Genomic DNA, 16,985 nt, shown 5'->3' on the forward strand with positions numbered 1-16,985 from the left:
TCCTATTAATAAATGGGTGGATGGAGCTTTGAGCAGCCTGTCTAGAGGGAGATGTCCCTGCCTATAGCACAGGGTTGGAACTCGATGATCTTAAAGGTCCCTTCCAACTCAAACCATTCTGTGATTCTACTGTGGCAAGCCTTTGCAGTGTTTCTTATCCAAGTTGTAAATTAAAGATATGTTTATGTCAAAATAAATCTGTACAAAACCAATTTGCAAGGAAATATATAGTTGGAGAATCAGCAATCCAAGGTCCAGGATGGTCAAGAAATTTCAGTTCTCAGGAAGGTATATTAAAAAAAAAGATAATATGTGAAGTCACACTTCACCTTGCCTTTCTAATGTGAACAAAGTTGTAGCTTTCAGAAGAGGTGTTGAAAATAAGAAGCTATGAGGTTTCTTGGAGGGTTTCTCAACAGTAGTTTTCACAAATGCAAATTCACTGCCTTACTATCAGATTGCACATCTGCCAAAAATGCCTGTGAGCTAGGGCCACCTTTGGTAGGAATGTAAGCCTTCACCTCATCTTTTATAAGGATTTTGTTCCCGTTTACCTGTTTTTCATTAATAGCTTCTCAACTGGCTACCATGCCTCTCTGATAGAATGCAACTGATGTAACGACAGGCTGGATGTGGTGTGACAAGATACTACCCCCAAGATAGTTTGTGTAACTTAAGAGACAATTGAAGAAAAGAGAAAGAACTTCTGAAAGAAATCTGAGGCAGTGGCTGAAAATAACTTCTTGCTGGTTAGATTTTTCTCTGAAAATGCCTTTATGTAAGAATGTACAGGGTGTGACACGTGCTTATCGGGTTATATTTCTCTTTATACTACACTTTTTTTCCTTAGAGATTTGGGGGCTACATAAAGAGCAGTCATTAGTCTCTAGCTAAAGGTGACACACATCAACATTCATTGCGGTTTGTGCCTTTTGAAATATCCTATTGTATAGCCATATAATCGTACAGGATAGCTGTGATTCAATTAGAAAGAATCTATATGGGCTGTTGATCCAATTTTTATTCATTTGCAGAGAAATGAAAATAAATTGCTATTGTGATTTTATTTACAAGCCACTGAATGCTCACTGCAAAATGATGCAATGAGCTGATAGTTATAAAACGGAGAAATGGTTGAAAGAGGTCCATTCTGCTTCCATTTCATTCTACGGACACGAAGTGAATAACCGTCTTTCATCATTTTTACTCCCATAGGAAGGCTGGATCACTAAGAGTATGGTTGTTGTCCTCTTGTTTTGTATTCTGTAAAGAGACAGATTCTGCCTAACGAGTAAATAACCATTTGCAAGCGATGGCGTTTTTCGCTACTTGCCCGTGTGCCTGTACGGGAGCTGAAGTATCTGTAGACGGGCTCTGCAGAAGTTCTGCATGCATTCGTAGTAGCTGTAACTGTTTCACATTTAATTAAAACTTCTTTATGTTTCCATCAATGTGTGGTTCAATTGCATCTAAGATGGTTTAGTTTCTCACTGCAACAAAAGAATCCATTCTATGATTCTATGAAAAGAATTGATCCTGCTATCCACCAGAATTTCTTTGATCAAATGATAGCAGCACTGATTTTTTTCAGTCATTTGAAAGATAATTTTTCCTTCACTTTAGCAGTTCTGATATTTTTGTCATGTCACCCTTTGTTTCCTCTGTTAAGTAGTCCACTGCAGTATGATTTTCAAGGGGTTAAACGCCCAGGCTAAGAAATACGTCAGATTTGTTACTGGTTAGCTTCTCTTTCATTTGAGCACTTTTGAGTCCTTTGCAAGCGAAGTCTTTCTGTGTTTCTCATAATTTGTGTTACCCTTTTCTAGAACTGAGTTCTTTTTATTATTGATTCAGAGCCCGTCTGAGTCTAGTTGGCTCCCCAGGCAAGCAGTTGAAGCGTGCTGGTTTCTGTTGCTAGCAGCAGGCGGTGGCATGGCGTAGCTAACATCCTGTCTCCTACCACTGCCCCCCATGTAAGCATCCCCACGAGGGTAGGCTGGGAAAGGTGCCTGCTGCAAGTCAGGTGAGATTTCTGGCGAGATACAAACGTGGCAAGATTCCATACTCATTCTGCAACTGTTCCCACTGGTGAACTGCATAGGACTCTGTGCAGCGTCTCTGATCGGAATTTTTCTAGAATTGTCACAAAATACTTTTCTCAGCTTCAGTGAGTTACAGGATCAGTGTACCATTGCCATGAATCCCTGTTATTTTGAGACTTGCTGTTAGCACTTTTGACGCCAAGTGAACACAGGGTTTTTGTTTTACTCCACCACATCCAAGCCTTGTAGAGCAGTAAAGAATAATTGCTGTGTGTCCGTCTTCATGCAAATTACAGCAGTTATCTGCTGTCTGCTGATGAACAACAGTTAGGATCATTGAGGAGATTTAAAGATTATCTGAAAGAATCTAAGTCTTCCGTGGTAAAGTAAAAGAAGATTCAAAAGGAAATGCAGTTTCTGTTTTCTTCTTTTTGCTTTCTTTTACATCAGTTGAAGAACAGGAATATTTCTTTGTGATGTAGGGGCAGCACCGTAATATTGTATTCTCCTGTAGTGAAATTGATAAGTACTTACATCATTATACATGGCTGCTATTTCATTAGGCGAATGTCAGTGTCGGGTAAGATCATGGTTTTATCAATATAATGAAAATACCAGTCAAGTAAGGAAAAAGTCACAATTTTCCAGCTCTAAAAATTGATTTTTATTGCTCTTCTTGTAATCCTTTCTTTGGATTAACTATTTATTATTGATGTGGTCTTTCTTTTAATCTTAATAGCTGCTGACATTGTAATTAATTAAAAAATACAACATTTTTGCCCAAATGGCACTATATTGAAATTAAAAGTGAACATCACATATTAGTTAAACAACCCTGGCAAATGCCTTGAGTGCTAAGATGATTGCCTAAGCTTTTTGACAATTCCCTTTCATCTTGCTGTGTGCTGCTTGACCTTTTGAGATGTTTGGTGTTATTAATAGGTTTGAGCTATTATATCAGAAAGAACAGGGCACAAGAATATTATAAAGTTTATCTTTCTAATGACAGTGCTACTACACTCAAGGTGTGCCAAGGAAGGCACTTACATCTTTTGAGACGCACTTAGGCAGTTGCCATGTAACTTCTGTAAAGGAACCGATGGTGTTTTCTGGAATTTGTTTCTCAGTTTGTGCCTTGGGATGCAAAGTGCTGCAAGCCATCCGTTGCCCGCGCTGCGGAAGGGATGTGCAGAGGGACGCGGTCCTGTCTTTGGAAGCCCTCTAGAAAGGCTCTGGTGGAGAGGTTTCCGTTGCTTGCAGAGGATCCACACGGGCCACTTCTTGGGTGTAGGTGTGCAAGGTGACCTTTTTAACTAAAATTTGTAATGGAAAGAGCAATGAGGATAGGAATGACATAAATCTTACAGGCCATGCTGCAACCCATGTCTGCTTCTGCGTAAGCCAAAGCCTAACATTTCAGTGTCTAGATCTTCAGTGTCCTAACACAGCTGTGGTTGTAGAATTTGGATTTCACTGTCACCATTCCTGGCCTTTCCAACAGAATTCACTGCAGAAGTTGTTATTACATCTAGCAGTGTAGATCTACAGAAACAAAAGTGCATGTGTCCTTTCTATCCATCGTTCTGCTGTTTCATACCAGCACTTAGCTCCCACCAGTGGGACGTTCAGGTCGCTCTCTGCCTTTATTTTACTCCTTTTGAGATATTCCTCTCTGGAGTAAGAACCTGACCAAGTCAATGCAGGCTGTTGTGTGCCCACGCAGGCCCCTCTGCACCCCCCAGCTCCCCGCTGCCTGTGGGCGCCTGGCTGTGCCAGCTTGTGCCAGGCTGCCTGGCAGTCCTGGAGCCTGGAAGGGCCTCACCCTTTTAACCAAAGACATCAGTCAGTGTTGATTTTACTGACCTTGGAGCAAAACAACTTCTGGGCCAGAGCTGTGCTTGGTTTTACAGTAACCAAGATGAGTGGTTTATCTTGAGAAATGATTGCTGCACCCCGACTGAGCTGTCATCTGTTCTCTTTGTGGCTGTTCATGATTGCCTTTTACTTACGAAAGGACGCTGTATGTCGGAAGCCATACTTTATTGTAAAAGCAGTTTTCATCTTTAATTCTTCTGTGTGAATAATGTAACAAAATCTAGAGATTGTGGTAATTTCTTACCCCAGAAGTTGTATAAGAAATATGGATATTCTCATACTTGCTTAAAAATGTTTCTTTGTTACGAAAATGCGTTCATGGGATGACATACGGTTTGGCATTTGGGTTGTTTCTTCCCCAGCGGTGTGACGGCGTCCCTCCTTCCCTGCCGTTCATCCTGCGTGCAGAGCTGCCCGTTTTTGTTTTGTTATGTTATTGTGGTGCTAAAAAAAAAACAACAAAAACCCTCAAGTCCCTCTTTTCAGCAGTGTCAAGTCAGGATGAATTGGCCAGGAAAGCATGTTTATAGACTGTGTGAAGAACTTTGTCTTTGTGTGGGAACGCTGGTGACACTGGTATGGCTTGCCTGAATGAACTGCGATGACGCGGCTAATAAGGTGTCCTGCTGAGCGCCGCCGCAGCCTTTCTCAGACCTCCCACTTAATGCCATTCAGCTCCAGCTCAGTGTAGCTAATTTTTCCCATTCCCTCAATTCTTTAGGCCCCCTTACAAACAGAAAAGTCAACTTTCACACCGAGGGGAAGATAAGTGCTTTAGGAAATAATCGTGTAAACAGAATGTTACCTTCTGACCTGATGCTGATACCTTGATCTGGGACAAAACCCAGCTGGCTATTGCATTAGACATGGCTATTAAAGGAATAATGCTGCTGATCCTCCTTACAAAGTGCCCTGAGAAATGGTTTAGCCAAATCACAGTGCCTCTTGTCACACTGAATCATGTTTAGCTGCTCTCTTCCATGACCAAACTGCTGATATTTAGATGCTCCCTTGTCTTCTTTCTAGTGGCAGTATGAGTGGGAGATAAGTATAAGAACAAGTGAAAGTCGGTGCTACTTCTGCTAGCCCTTTTATTTTCTTGATGAATTTCAGTGCTTTGAAACATACGTACCATATTTTAAGGAGTACATGTTGTGAAATGTCCGCAGTTGTAAAGGCTGAGTGCTTTAGAGTGGGAAAAGGAAACGACAAAAGGATTTCAGTGATTCCAGTAACATGGAATTGTTCGTTTTAAGATCAGACTAACCTATTCCTTTTGGTTCTCAATAACTGAGACTAAAATGAATAACTAGATCAGACCTCCAGGAGTATCAGGGAGAAGAAGAACCTCTGCCTTTTAGTCACTTGAGTCTTGACAGGAATTTGGCATCCGGATCTCCTAAAAGGCTTTGAAAAAACTTAACCTTCACAATCCTTGTAGCAGATACTACCACTCGGAGTTAGAGGTCCACCATTTCATAGGAGTTATTTGACTACCCTGGATTCCAAGAGCAAACGTTCAGCACTTACTTTTATTGTGGTGTTTTTTAATTTCTCTTTAGGTTTGCCACTTGCACGGGTCCATGCTGTGAGCTGAGTAATTTGGTCATTGCTGGCAGGCCAACTTGGCTCAGTCTAAAGCTGTTTGGCTTCAGACTTGAAAGATTTCAGCATTTTCTTGTAATTCTCCTGATGCATCCAGAATAACAGAAGTTTTGTCAGAGGCCTTTGGGAAAATGTGTTAGAGGGCTGCCATGCTTAAAATCACTGAAATGTAGCAGGTAGTTTCCTAGAAGTCTCTTTGACAAGAGAGCAGATGCATTTCCAGTGTAGACCAAGTAACTTCTTTTGTGGCTTTGTAATACAGTTGCTGATAGTGTGAGACAACCTTTCATTATTAGACCAAAATAAGAATTTAGCATATTTATTTTGCAGCAAGCAAATCACAATAGTAATTTAACATCAGTTTGCACCCTTACCCTTAATTTAGCACTTAAAAATATTGTGAACCATGGATCTGACACACTAAAGTATGTAAGTATGTGAATTTAATGGTAGACCTTACTCGAAAGTTACTATTCTCTGGATGATATATCCTTCTTCTGTTGTGTCATCTGTAAAAAGCTACGGCCTGTAATCTCTTAATGGCCCTGTATGGTCACAACCAGCAGCACAATTCGCTTGGGGCACTGACAGTTTCCTTTGCTTTTTGGTACAGACTTCTGGAAGTGAAGTGCTTGTGCTTTCTCGCAAATGGTGGCATTTTTACCCAAGAGCTAGCTATTTTGTGACAGAAGTTTTAGAAGAGTTGTACAGGAATGTGTAGATCTTTCAAGTCTGGTGAAGCCCTTCAGGAAAATCTGATAGTCAACAAGTACAAGTTAAAAGAAGTAGCACTAGGTCCTACTATTAAAAACATTAAATGAATGCTGGTGAGATTGGTTGGCTTTTTATACAGTTCAGATTTATTGCTCCACAAACCAATTTGTGGCATCATTCTAAAAAGTATTATTTGATTCATGGTTAAAGCTAGGGTGTTGTTACAGCAACCAACAGCACAGTAAAGTAGCATGGATTTTGAAGCCTTCCTTCTTCATTTGCAAACACTACTGCTTGTTAAAGGAGCAAAAATGGTCTTTTGAGCTCTCATTTACTTGTACACTTAACCAATTATGTATCTGTGGGTTAGAGTGCAGAAGTGAGGAATGGAGCATTTTTTTTTGTTGCCCCAGCCCTAACACCTTTGTTGTGCAGACCTGGTCCTGGTGAGACTCTCAGTGTTCTGCAGTACAGCGTACAATTTCTGTCCAAGTCTCCCTAATGCCAGATATTATTCCTGCAATGTTGCAGAAGAAGGAAATTTTGCTGAACTTTTCTTTATTGCTGTCTCCTTTGCTAACTTTGAGTCTGATTCTAAAAGCATAAGTGAGAAGATTAGTTCTTGTGCCATTGATTCAGTGGAATTACAGGCACCAATGAGTATTTCAGGGTGAACAATTGGAGTACCACAACAATGAAGTAAGTCTAAATTTGGGAACTCTTAAACTGATAATAAGTCGCAGTGCCAGGATAGTATGTTACAAACATACCTATTTAGCTGAGTCATTAAAGGCAATTTTTTTTTTGTGAGATATCCCAGATCATTTAGTAAGTACAGATATATGTATATGCCTTGTACCACTGATGTTAATTTTATTGTATGCCTAAGTTTTGTGACTTGTGAGAAGGAAATATGTCAGAAGCCACTTCTTGAGAAGTAGCACTTGGACTATTTTACTTCAATCTTTTTCTAAAATCGACGCTTTTTCTAAAATATCTGACAAGAGAAACTACAAGGGGAGCAACTGGTTAAAATTATCCACTTTAAAGCTGGTATTGATTTATATGCAAATCATGTTTAAATCAAGTATTGTGCAGGACTATGGCAGAGTTTTAATTAATTGATCAGAAGCAGACTAATCAGCTGTTTCGTTCATCAGTAACCGAGTCTTTTCAAGTTAATTTGGTTAGGAGGTATTTTAACTGGCTATTTTTGGAACAGATTGTTTATTTGGAAAGTGCATCTTCTGCATAATAGAATCACAGACATCATCCTTATAATACCACGTTGTTTTAAGAGGACTTCTCCAGACCTTGGGGTCATTCCTGCAGCATCTTTTTTTTTTTTTTTTCTGGTCAGCAATACATGGCAGTGAGCAAAGCCAAAACTGAGTTCTGAACCGGGAAAGCTGGCAAAGCGGCAAAGCAAAGTCAGTTTTTTTCTTACGTGTAAGTTGCAAATCCAATCTAGCAATGATAGTGTTAGAAAACTGTGGTAATGTAAGCGGTTTAAATTTTAAGGGCACTAATCAAAACAATATCATGTACAAGTCAGGAGTGACAGGTTTTTCTTGGTGCAGGATGGGGGCTGACTGTAGGCAGTATTTACTATCAGTAGCTGCAATAATTCGTCAGCTTGGAGAATTTGGAGATTTTCATACCAGAGAAGTCTACGCAAGAGCTTTTGCTTCAGATGACCACTACCTTAGTTCTATTTTTTCAATGTGATACTGTTACTTATTGTGGGCTAAAAATGTGAGATTTTTTATACGACAAAAAGTAGTGTCTCATTGTAAACCTAATGTTGTATCTTTCCTTATAGCTGTAAAATATCTGAATGAATATAATGCACTAAAACATTTTAGGCCTTTAAAAACAAAGGTCTCCTTGCTGGGCCAAGTTGTTCCAGAAGACGTCTTTACTGTGCATTACTTTACCCTCATTCACCTGTCTGCATGGGCTCCTTCCTCTTGCTCAGCTGAGGCTTCTGTCACCGTAGTACTTACCCATTTATATATATCTGGGATGTAACAAGCTATTGCATACATTTATTCTCTTTATCTTATATGTTGTGCATCTAGCATAGCATTCAGGTTTTTTGTGGGTTTTGACTGCGTATTTTATTTGTAGCTGTTACATTTACATTATTTTATACCTTCCTCAGTTGACAGACCATTAATTACATTAGTTTCCTTTTTGAAATTAACTATGAGTCCATGGATTTCTGAATTTCAGGATCTCTGAAACCATGTAAAATTGCACAGCGTTAGGAGTACCAAGCAGTTGTCGTTAACAATAGATTAACAACACAGTGACAGCTTTTAATAATGCAAGATGAACAGTAATGCCTTACCTCCTTACTGTGCACTGAGCAAAGATTTCAGAAGAGTTAATCTCTCTTCTGCATCTGGAAAGATCACCTTCTAGGTGTTAGCTATAATCTCAGTAAAAATCTGCTTTCGGCATAAAGGAGAGCTGTATTTTGGAGAAACCTAAGTGAGCCAGGAAAACCTTGTCATTCAGCCCATATCAGCTGTGATAAATAACGGTTGGCACTAATACATCACTTTCCATACAGACCACAGAGTACTAACCAATACTGGTAAACATTGTGATCACAGTTTTACGGATGTGTAAACACAACACAGAATAGAATGTAGGTGTATTCTGAACTTGTCACTAATTTGGGGCTCCTAAATCTTAGTTTCCACGCCCAAAGCACATATTCTTATCTTTGGATGCCCTCTGATGCCCAAGTGCTGGTTTTGTGTTGTTTGTACTAACTGCTGCAGACTTGCTTTCCTCCAGATTGCTCTTTTAGGTGGGCAGGGGAAATCAAATGCATTATTTTACTGGGGTTGAAAACAGAATTGCCTGAGCATGGATAACCAGTCCAAAAACATGGTAAACATATTGGGAAGATTGTTCCAATATAAACTGATAGTTCTGATCGTCCCAATAATTATTTCTGAGATAGTGCTTAGAAGATATGTGTATTTGTACATGTTCACATACGTGTAACTTAATGACAGTTTTGTTTTTTTCCAGAATTATAGATCAGCGGTTTGAGAAAGTTTCTTATTTCGTCTTTGGAGATTTCAACTTTAGACTGGATGCCAAAGCAGTAGTAGAGGTAGGACTTTGATTTTACATCTGTTGCAGACCCAACCAGTTTTTATTTCTCGGACACTTTTTTTCTTTGGAGAAACTAAGAATGACTTAATGAGCTAATCTTAAAATTGAAATTGATCTTGGCTAAGAATATTTTCAGCCAGATCATCTGACAGGTAAATAAAAGTTACTGTGCTGAGGATCTGCTGGAGAAATTAAGAAAAACACAACTGACAGGCAGCGTTTTTTCTAAGTAGTGCTGTGTAAAGTGATTATTGCATGCAGAGGGAGCTGTAAACATGAATAGACTAGGAAGTGCATGCTATCTGTTCATGATCCTGTGAAAAGAAAGAGGAAAACATGAGTACCAACCTAAGCAGAGACTTCAAATCTTGACAATGCATAGAAGAGTCTACGTTTCTTTGGGTGGTATGTTTGAGCTTCAGCAACAGGTACCGCATTTCTATAGTATGTTTGTGACTTCTATCACTTGTTGTATCTCACAGTGAATTTCATTGTTTTTTACTATAATTGTCAGGGAAAAATAAGAGAAATTTCCTAAATTTCTGTGATAGCATTTGACTTGAAAAACACAAGAAGACATTTGTGTTAACCTTTGTGACAGTAACATCTGAGTTGAAAGGGCGACTGGAAAGATTGTATAAAGCAAAAGAAAATAGAGTAAGCCTTTTTCATCATGAGTTGAGATTACTTTGACTTCATTGCCAGAGCACCGCTCCAGGTAGCATGGGGTCAGAAATAATATCCAGATTGAACACCATTTAATCTCATGGTTTTCCCACTTTTAATTTTCGGAGATGCTGTAGTGTCTTTTTTGTGTCCTTGGATTTAGGCATGTATCTTCTAAACCAGAAACTTTTATTTTGTAAATCAAGCAGCAGTAGGTAAGTAAGTAGCCTGAGTGTCAAAGGCTGGATACTTCTCGTACAGGTGCAATACACTTCTGTACGTGATGGATGATTAGTCCTTCATCTGTTGAAAAATATGAGCTTGACATTATAGCACAGTGTATGTAGCTAATAACTTCCTTCTCAGAATCCTTAGACATTGTAGTCATTTAACCAACAACCATAGAGTATAATTGAAGTGGATTTCCAGTCAGGGATTCTGACTGTTCAGCTTCAGATGGTGACCATGTGATAAGAACTAAATCCTCTTCTCTCACACTGCTGCTACTATAGTTATCATCCATGTTTATAGGCAGCTGGTTTTGAAATGTCTGTTTCTTGATTCAGTAGTAGTGCAGTAATGTTACTGAGAATGTGTCTGTCTCAGAGAAAACCTCTACTGATCATGATCCAGCAGAATTCTTGAACACCCAGCACTGACAAAGAGCAATACAAGGTTTTCCTAACTTACTGCCTTGATTGAAGCTGCAGAGAATACTTTCTTTATTACTGATAGATTAAGACTGCTACATTTGTACTTACGAGTTTCAAAGTAATCTGCTCCTAACAAATAGCACCAGTAACCACCAATGATGCATACTGAGTAAATTGCAGAACTGGTGCTAAGAGTACAGGTTTAGAACCCTGACACAGCACTTTTCATCTTTACGAACACTGTGCCAATGTCAATTGAAGATAGACAAGCATACAAGCTTATATAAAAGCTGTGATTTGAAAATGAATCAAACTTATCCATCCATCCTAGATAAAGTTTGTGCATGTGTGTGTTTATAAACTGTTAGAATAAGACATATTTTCTGTTGCTTTATTTGATAAGTAGCATACATGTAATTAAACAGAACTTGACCCAGATCACGGTGTGCTGAACCCCTGGACACTCTAAGATGCTGAAAGCAATAGATGTGGCATAGTGTGCTAAATCAGATGCTGAAAGTGTTATACTTATTAATTCACAATTAATAGATGATAAATCATTCATATATAATTTCATAATTTTTTAATGGGAACCTTAATCTAAAGTCATATTGATTTCCTTGCCAGGAAAGTGTGCTTTAATGTTGTTGGGGTAATCCAAGAAAGATCAATAAAGCGGGTAAAGGCTTTTGGCAATTCTGAGATGCATGTCTGTTAACAAGTATGTTGTCCAGAGGGATAAACTGGCAAGGGGGAAATAGGACATCAGTAGCATAAAGGGCATGGCAAATACAATTGTTTTACAGTTGATTTGAATTGTAGCTTAAGCATAATTTGTAGCTTGGTGTAATGGTGTTCAGAGAAATACCTCCAGCTCAGCCTATTAAGGCATTTCATTCTGAAGTAAGTCAGTATAGGGTTCCATTTTAATCATGTTTTCTAGGGACAATGTATGATTAAAAATAAAGGCAGTGAGAAAGGACCCAGAATCACAGAAGATTTTTTATCCAGAGGTCTCAGGCACTTGTGTGCTGTGGGTGTCTGCCAGGTATTGGTAGTGCTGGAGTTTCTCCACCAGGTCTTGGTGAGTGATGTGCCATGTTGGCTTTTGGCCACATCGTGGGAATCTGGTAGAACGGTGTCCTTCCATTTGGTGACATCAGAATTATGAGGAATCAGCTGAGTCCATTGAATCTGATGGGATTCATCCCGTACGGAAAAACTTTGCAGATATTATAGTTGAACCTTTCTCAACAGTTTACCAGAGGTCTTGGGAATTTGGCATGGTCCCCACTGACTGGAAACGAGCCAACATGGTCCCAGTTTACAAGAAGGGCACAAAAGAAGACCCTAGAAATTGCAGATCTGAAAAATAGAGACCTGTAAGTTTAATTTCAGTACCTGGAAAATTATGAAGATTTTGCTGTGAAAAGTGTGTGAAAGACACACAAAGCATAACACAAGCACCAGCCGACATGGTTTGTAAAAAGTCAACTTCCTGAACAGGGGCAGCGGAAAGGGAGGCGTTCATCTGTTCTCCCTCGTATCTAGTGACAAGACGCTGGGGAGTGGCTCAAGGCCGTACACTGGACATTGGGAAAAATTATTTGAAGGGAGGTCAGGCACTGGAATAGGCTCTCTAGCAAGATGGCTTGTGCCCCATTTCTGTCAGTGTTCAGGAGGCATTTGGACGGTGTCCTTAATGATACATTTTAACATTGGGTAAGCTCCAGAGTAGTCGTGACAGTTGGACTTTGATGCTGGGGGGAGTTCCCTTCCTATTGAAGCTATTCTATTCTGCTCTACTAAATAAGAGTTTTCCATTCCACTCTACTAAAATCTCCTAAGGCACACTTGGTGTCTCTCAGCCACTCCTCGGGCAGGCTAAAGCCTGTAACTGCTGCTTCCATGACAATAAACATAGGAGAGCATAGCTGCTACAAAATTTTAGTTACAGTAGCTGCAGTAATGTGAAAACCTCAGTTTTTCTCGTAGCTAAATCCTTGTCAAATTACTGCTCTGGCTCACTGCATTAGGAGACTGAAGGATAAGGATCACCTCGTTACTGCATTATCCGGTGCACCGAATCGGTGGCTCAATCCACTGGTTTCCTCTTGTTGCTCTCTGCTTTGTTGCAGTTCAGACGTGCAGGAATAGGTTCCCTCTCGCTGCCCGTCTCTCTGCTCTGGAGGTGCAACAGAGTGCAGGGACCAGAGGGACGTGGGCTGCAGCCCTGATGGAGCTCATCCAGCCTCTGCCCAGGATGTGTGTGGGGAGCTGTAGGCCTGCACGGGGTCAGACTTCCCTGGCTTCTGCCAACGTGTGTTTTCAGTTACTTGGAGGATCCCCTACCAGTTGTTAGCAGGTTGGTGCAGACAGGAGCTACGTGGCAAAAAACAGAGAGTGCTCTGCTCTGTCTGTGTGTTCAGCCATGAGGACTTGTTAGGTCCTGCAGTGTGCGTAAAGCTGGTTTGTAGCAACCAGATGGTCTTGGAGGCACCGTGAGTGCTTCTTCATAGCAGAAATGCTGAACCTGTTCCTGGGTGCTTTGCTGGTGTCACCTGCAGCCTGGTGCTCACACAGCCTCATGTTTCTGCCTGGCTGAGCTGAGAGACCCATCCCTCCGCCTCAGGGAAGACAAAGCTGACAAACGCTACTGGTTCATTATTGTAAAACATCCAGAAAATCTTATGGCCTGTTGGAAAGCACCACTTTTTTGAAGAGCCATTGCAGATCCATTCACTTTTGCAGTGCTAACTGTCATATGACATGCTGGCATTGCATTCTGCTAGTATCAGACATCTTCAGCTCGTCATTCTTCATGCTCAAATTTTTTCCAACAGTAAGACTTATAAGTAGGAAATTCCTTCAGCAATGCAATACATGCGAAAGAAAGGTTTTAATTTCCTCAGGTTTTGATCATTTTAAGGTGTGCCTTAAGAACCTAATTTTTTTCTTGATTCTTTTTCTGATTTTTTTAATAAATTTTTATAATCCTACACTTGCAAAATTGATCAAGTTTTAGTATTGTGCTGATGTTTGAATTCAAATATACCCCTATTTAATTTTTTGTACATGCTCGACTTTTTGGATGAGATAGAGCATTCTCATTATTTGCCTACTTCTTACAGGTGTTCTCCAGCACTTCTCTTACCAGTTGTGTTTACAACACATACAAAATTACTATAAATATTTATTTCTGACCGAATTCTAATACTGACCTATCTGCAGTGTCTCTAATAGGGGTGTTGTCGCAGCATTTCATATAAGCATTAATTTGTTACGTGTCTATATGTAGATGATGGTTCCCCTGTAATTGTTCTGGAAATGGTGCTCTCTGTGAGACGGGTAGGTCACAGTAAGCTTCATGATTATCAGAAACACATTGCAAATTTATAGTATTGTGTGTGACGAAGGTAGTTTTCCTTTTGTTGGAAAATTGTCTAATTAAAAGATTTGATGAGGCTTGATGGAAATCTGTAGCAGCACAAGGTGTGCTGGAGACTGAAGTTGAATAATAGTCTAGAAATGTAGAAGTCATTATAAGTTAATGTTCTGGCTCTTGTAATACAGTAACTGTTTGAAGATTCTGAAATTAATCAAGATTGTTCTATCAAATTAATAAAATTAGGATACTACAGTCTCAAAAGCATAGGAAGGATAAGAAGGGAACTTAAAGTTTGTGGAGAGAGAACTTAGGAATTTTATTACAGAGAACTGAAGAGAATAGATTCCATTTGTTTGATAGGAGAAAAAAAAGAAATTAAGTTAGTATGAGAGAATGAAATGTCTCACTGAAGGCAGTAAGTTAATTCTCTTCCGCTGCTGTGAGCACCGCAGGCAGCAGTGCATCCCACTGCAGCGGGTGCCAGGCCACTCGAACCTCTGCTTTTAGCATTTTCGTATACATACATATTTTTTGAATTGAAGGAACTGATGAGCATCTAATATTTTCTGTCAGCTCTAGAAACACTTACTAGTCTTAATGTGAAAGCAGAATTAGTCCCACGCATCTCTCCTTGTCTCTTAATTCACAGGGATCTATAGAAGTGCAAGTGGGAAGGTCGTGACCTCAGCGGTAAATCTGTAGGGCTGCCTTACACACTGGCAGCCCATGCAGGCTGTCATTTTCTGTCTTTAACGTGCAGAGGTGCCCTTTACCCTTTGTGTGTTAGAGCAGATGTTTATAAAGGAGGGAGCTCCGTTCTTACTAGCCTGGCCACTTTGCTGGAACTTGGTGGTTTCTGCAGAACATCAGGGAAAGGAGTTGTCTCTTTTTGGGGACATCAGCCAAGAGCATCACAGCGCACAGCCTTGGTCAGGGCTGTTGGTAGAGACAGTAATTCTTTCTGCTCCGTATTATATGGTGAGAGGCTGCTTACCAGTGTTGCTTCATTTTTAAATCACCCTTTGAATGATAGATGGGTCTCCCCATAGCAAAAGTATTTTTGCTGTCAGCTGGCCGCAGGAACAGTCCATATTAATCTTTCAGAATTACTCTATTTCCATTTAAAACAAACAATAACAACAACAAAAAACAGTTATCCTCTGAAATTCTGGCCTATTCATCTTTCTAATCCCATTTGTCTGTTTTAGGACAGTACAGTCAGGGTTAGTAAGCTGGTCTTGTTTTGATGGCTCGGAAATAAAAAGCTGTTTCTGGCTGAGAATGCTGATTCAAAAGTCTCTTGAAGTTCCTTGTACTTTACTTTGCAGAAAAGAATAATTGTGTGCTCCCCAGTTCCGAGAGTTACAATCGGGAATATAAAGCTCAGCGTAGATCTTTAATCATAAAATTCATTGGCTCCCAGTAAACCATAACCTTCACTCACATCCAGACCGTGACAGGTAGATCCCTTCTTGTGAAAGCAACAAATTAATGAAAGCTTGACGAAATATGACTAACCAAGACTATCCAAACTTCAGTGTGTCCTATTGAATCTTCAGAAAGCTAGGAAAGGCTTCCAATAGGGTGCTACACATCATTATTCTTATGAAAGGAGTTGTTTCTTGTATTCTTTAATCAGTGTTCTTTGCTCCGTAGTGGCTATCAGTTTAAACTGTAACAGGATTCCCTTCTTCCTTTAGTGAAGTGATTCTGAGCCTCCCTTGCAAAAAGAAAAATGGCTTTGGTTTAACTTGTGTTTCATGAAATAAATTATTCTTAGTAGCTTACAAAATTCAGATCATGTTTTTATTCCAGTTAGAAATCTTCCTAATATGCTGAATTCTTTTTATCTCCTTGGATAGGTCATTGTAGATTACTTTGTCTCATAAAGATTTTGACTTTCATTACAAGCTGAACTGATTCTAGAACATGGGGAAACAAAATTGTGTAGAAAGAAAATGTAATAAAGATTTATTAAATTAAAATGCATAAAACTCAGGGTCTAATAAGGACAGTTTTATTAATGAATGTAAATTGCAGCGACCCATCTGAGGCACCTGCTAAATGTTCATTATAAATTACTCTCATAGACATTGTGATGAGTTTCATATTGTAGCCAGACTTATAAAAGCATGCAGATTGCTTCCCCAAGGGACTGTATATTTACTTAACAGTGTAGTTAATTGCAATTATTTATTTTCCAGTGATCGCAAATGGCTTCTGCATTAAAGATGTATGTGGCTATTAGGAATTATTCAATTACCTCTCTTTTTCTCAGTAATCTAAGTCAAACCTGAGCTCAGATTCCCAGAGGTATGTCAGTAGTGTATTAACTCAGTATGTTCCTTAGCTTTCTGCTGGGGCCATAACACTGTCGTCATAAGTCCTCTCAGCAGAGCTAGCTTGAGAAATACGATTACCCGTCTCTTCAGCTGATTTTTTGACATCTCCAGTTCCGTACTGATGCTGCCACACTTATTGGCAAGATTCATAGGAGGTTAATTAAATCCATCTTCAAAACAACGAGGGGCCAATGAGCCATATCCTCATTGCAATAGTAAATTAAATGATGCAATTGTTTCTACTTCCATCATGGATAAGGGGAGTGATGAGTGAATGAATTGTTCTCTGGCTGCCTCCTCGGGGGCCCTAGAGGGTCTAGTAGCATGTGGTCGTAAACCTGCTTTTAATTTGTGGCTACAGGAAAAGATGACACTGTTATCAGCAGACGGAGGTCTTGCACAGCATCACAATGTGAAAGATGGCAGTGTTTAAAAACTAAAAGGAACTCTATTCCCAGTAGGGCTTAGCAGCTCCTCCTGTTTCACATGCAAATTAATACAAACACGGTTACAGAGCAGAACAGAAAAGATGATACGTTGATCAAATTTGGCACTGCTTGGGCCA

The 16,985-nt window shown here is 39.7% G+C and overlaps 1 protein-coding gene across 1 annotated transcript in view; it reads left to right on the forward strand.

The window, feature by feature from the left end:
* The first annotated feature begins 9,246 nt into the window (after positions 1–9,246).
* LOC104909341 (inositol polyphosphate-5-phosphatase A) overlaps positions 9,247–16,985 on the forward strand; it is a 44,100-nt gene continuing 36,361 nt past the window's right edge. Inside the window, exon 1 of the mRNA XM_019617911.1 lies at positions 9,247–9,369. Within this exon, the coding sequence (XP_019473456.1) occupies positions 9,262–9,369 (108 nt within the window). The 5' untranslated portion in view covers positions 9,247–9,261. The remainder of the gene's footprint in view (positions 9,370–16,985) is intronic.

The sequence above is a fragment of the Meleagris gallopavo genome, chromosome 8 (genome assembly GCF_000146605.3).
Source record: "Meleagris gallopavo isolate NT-WF06-2002-E0010 breed Aviagen turkey brand Nicholas breeding stock chromosome 8, Turkey_5.1, whole genome shotgun sequence".
NCBI lineage: Eukaryota > Metazoa > Chordata > Aves > Galliformes > Phasianidae > Meleagris > Meleagris gallopavo.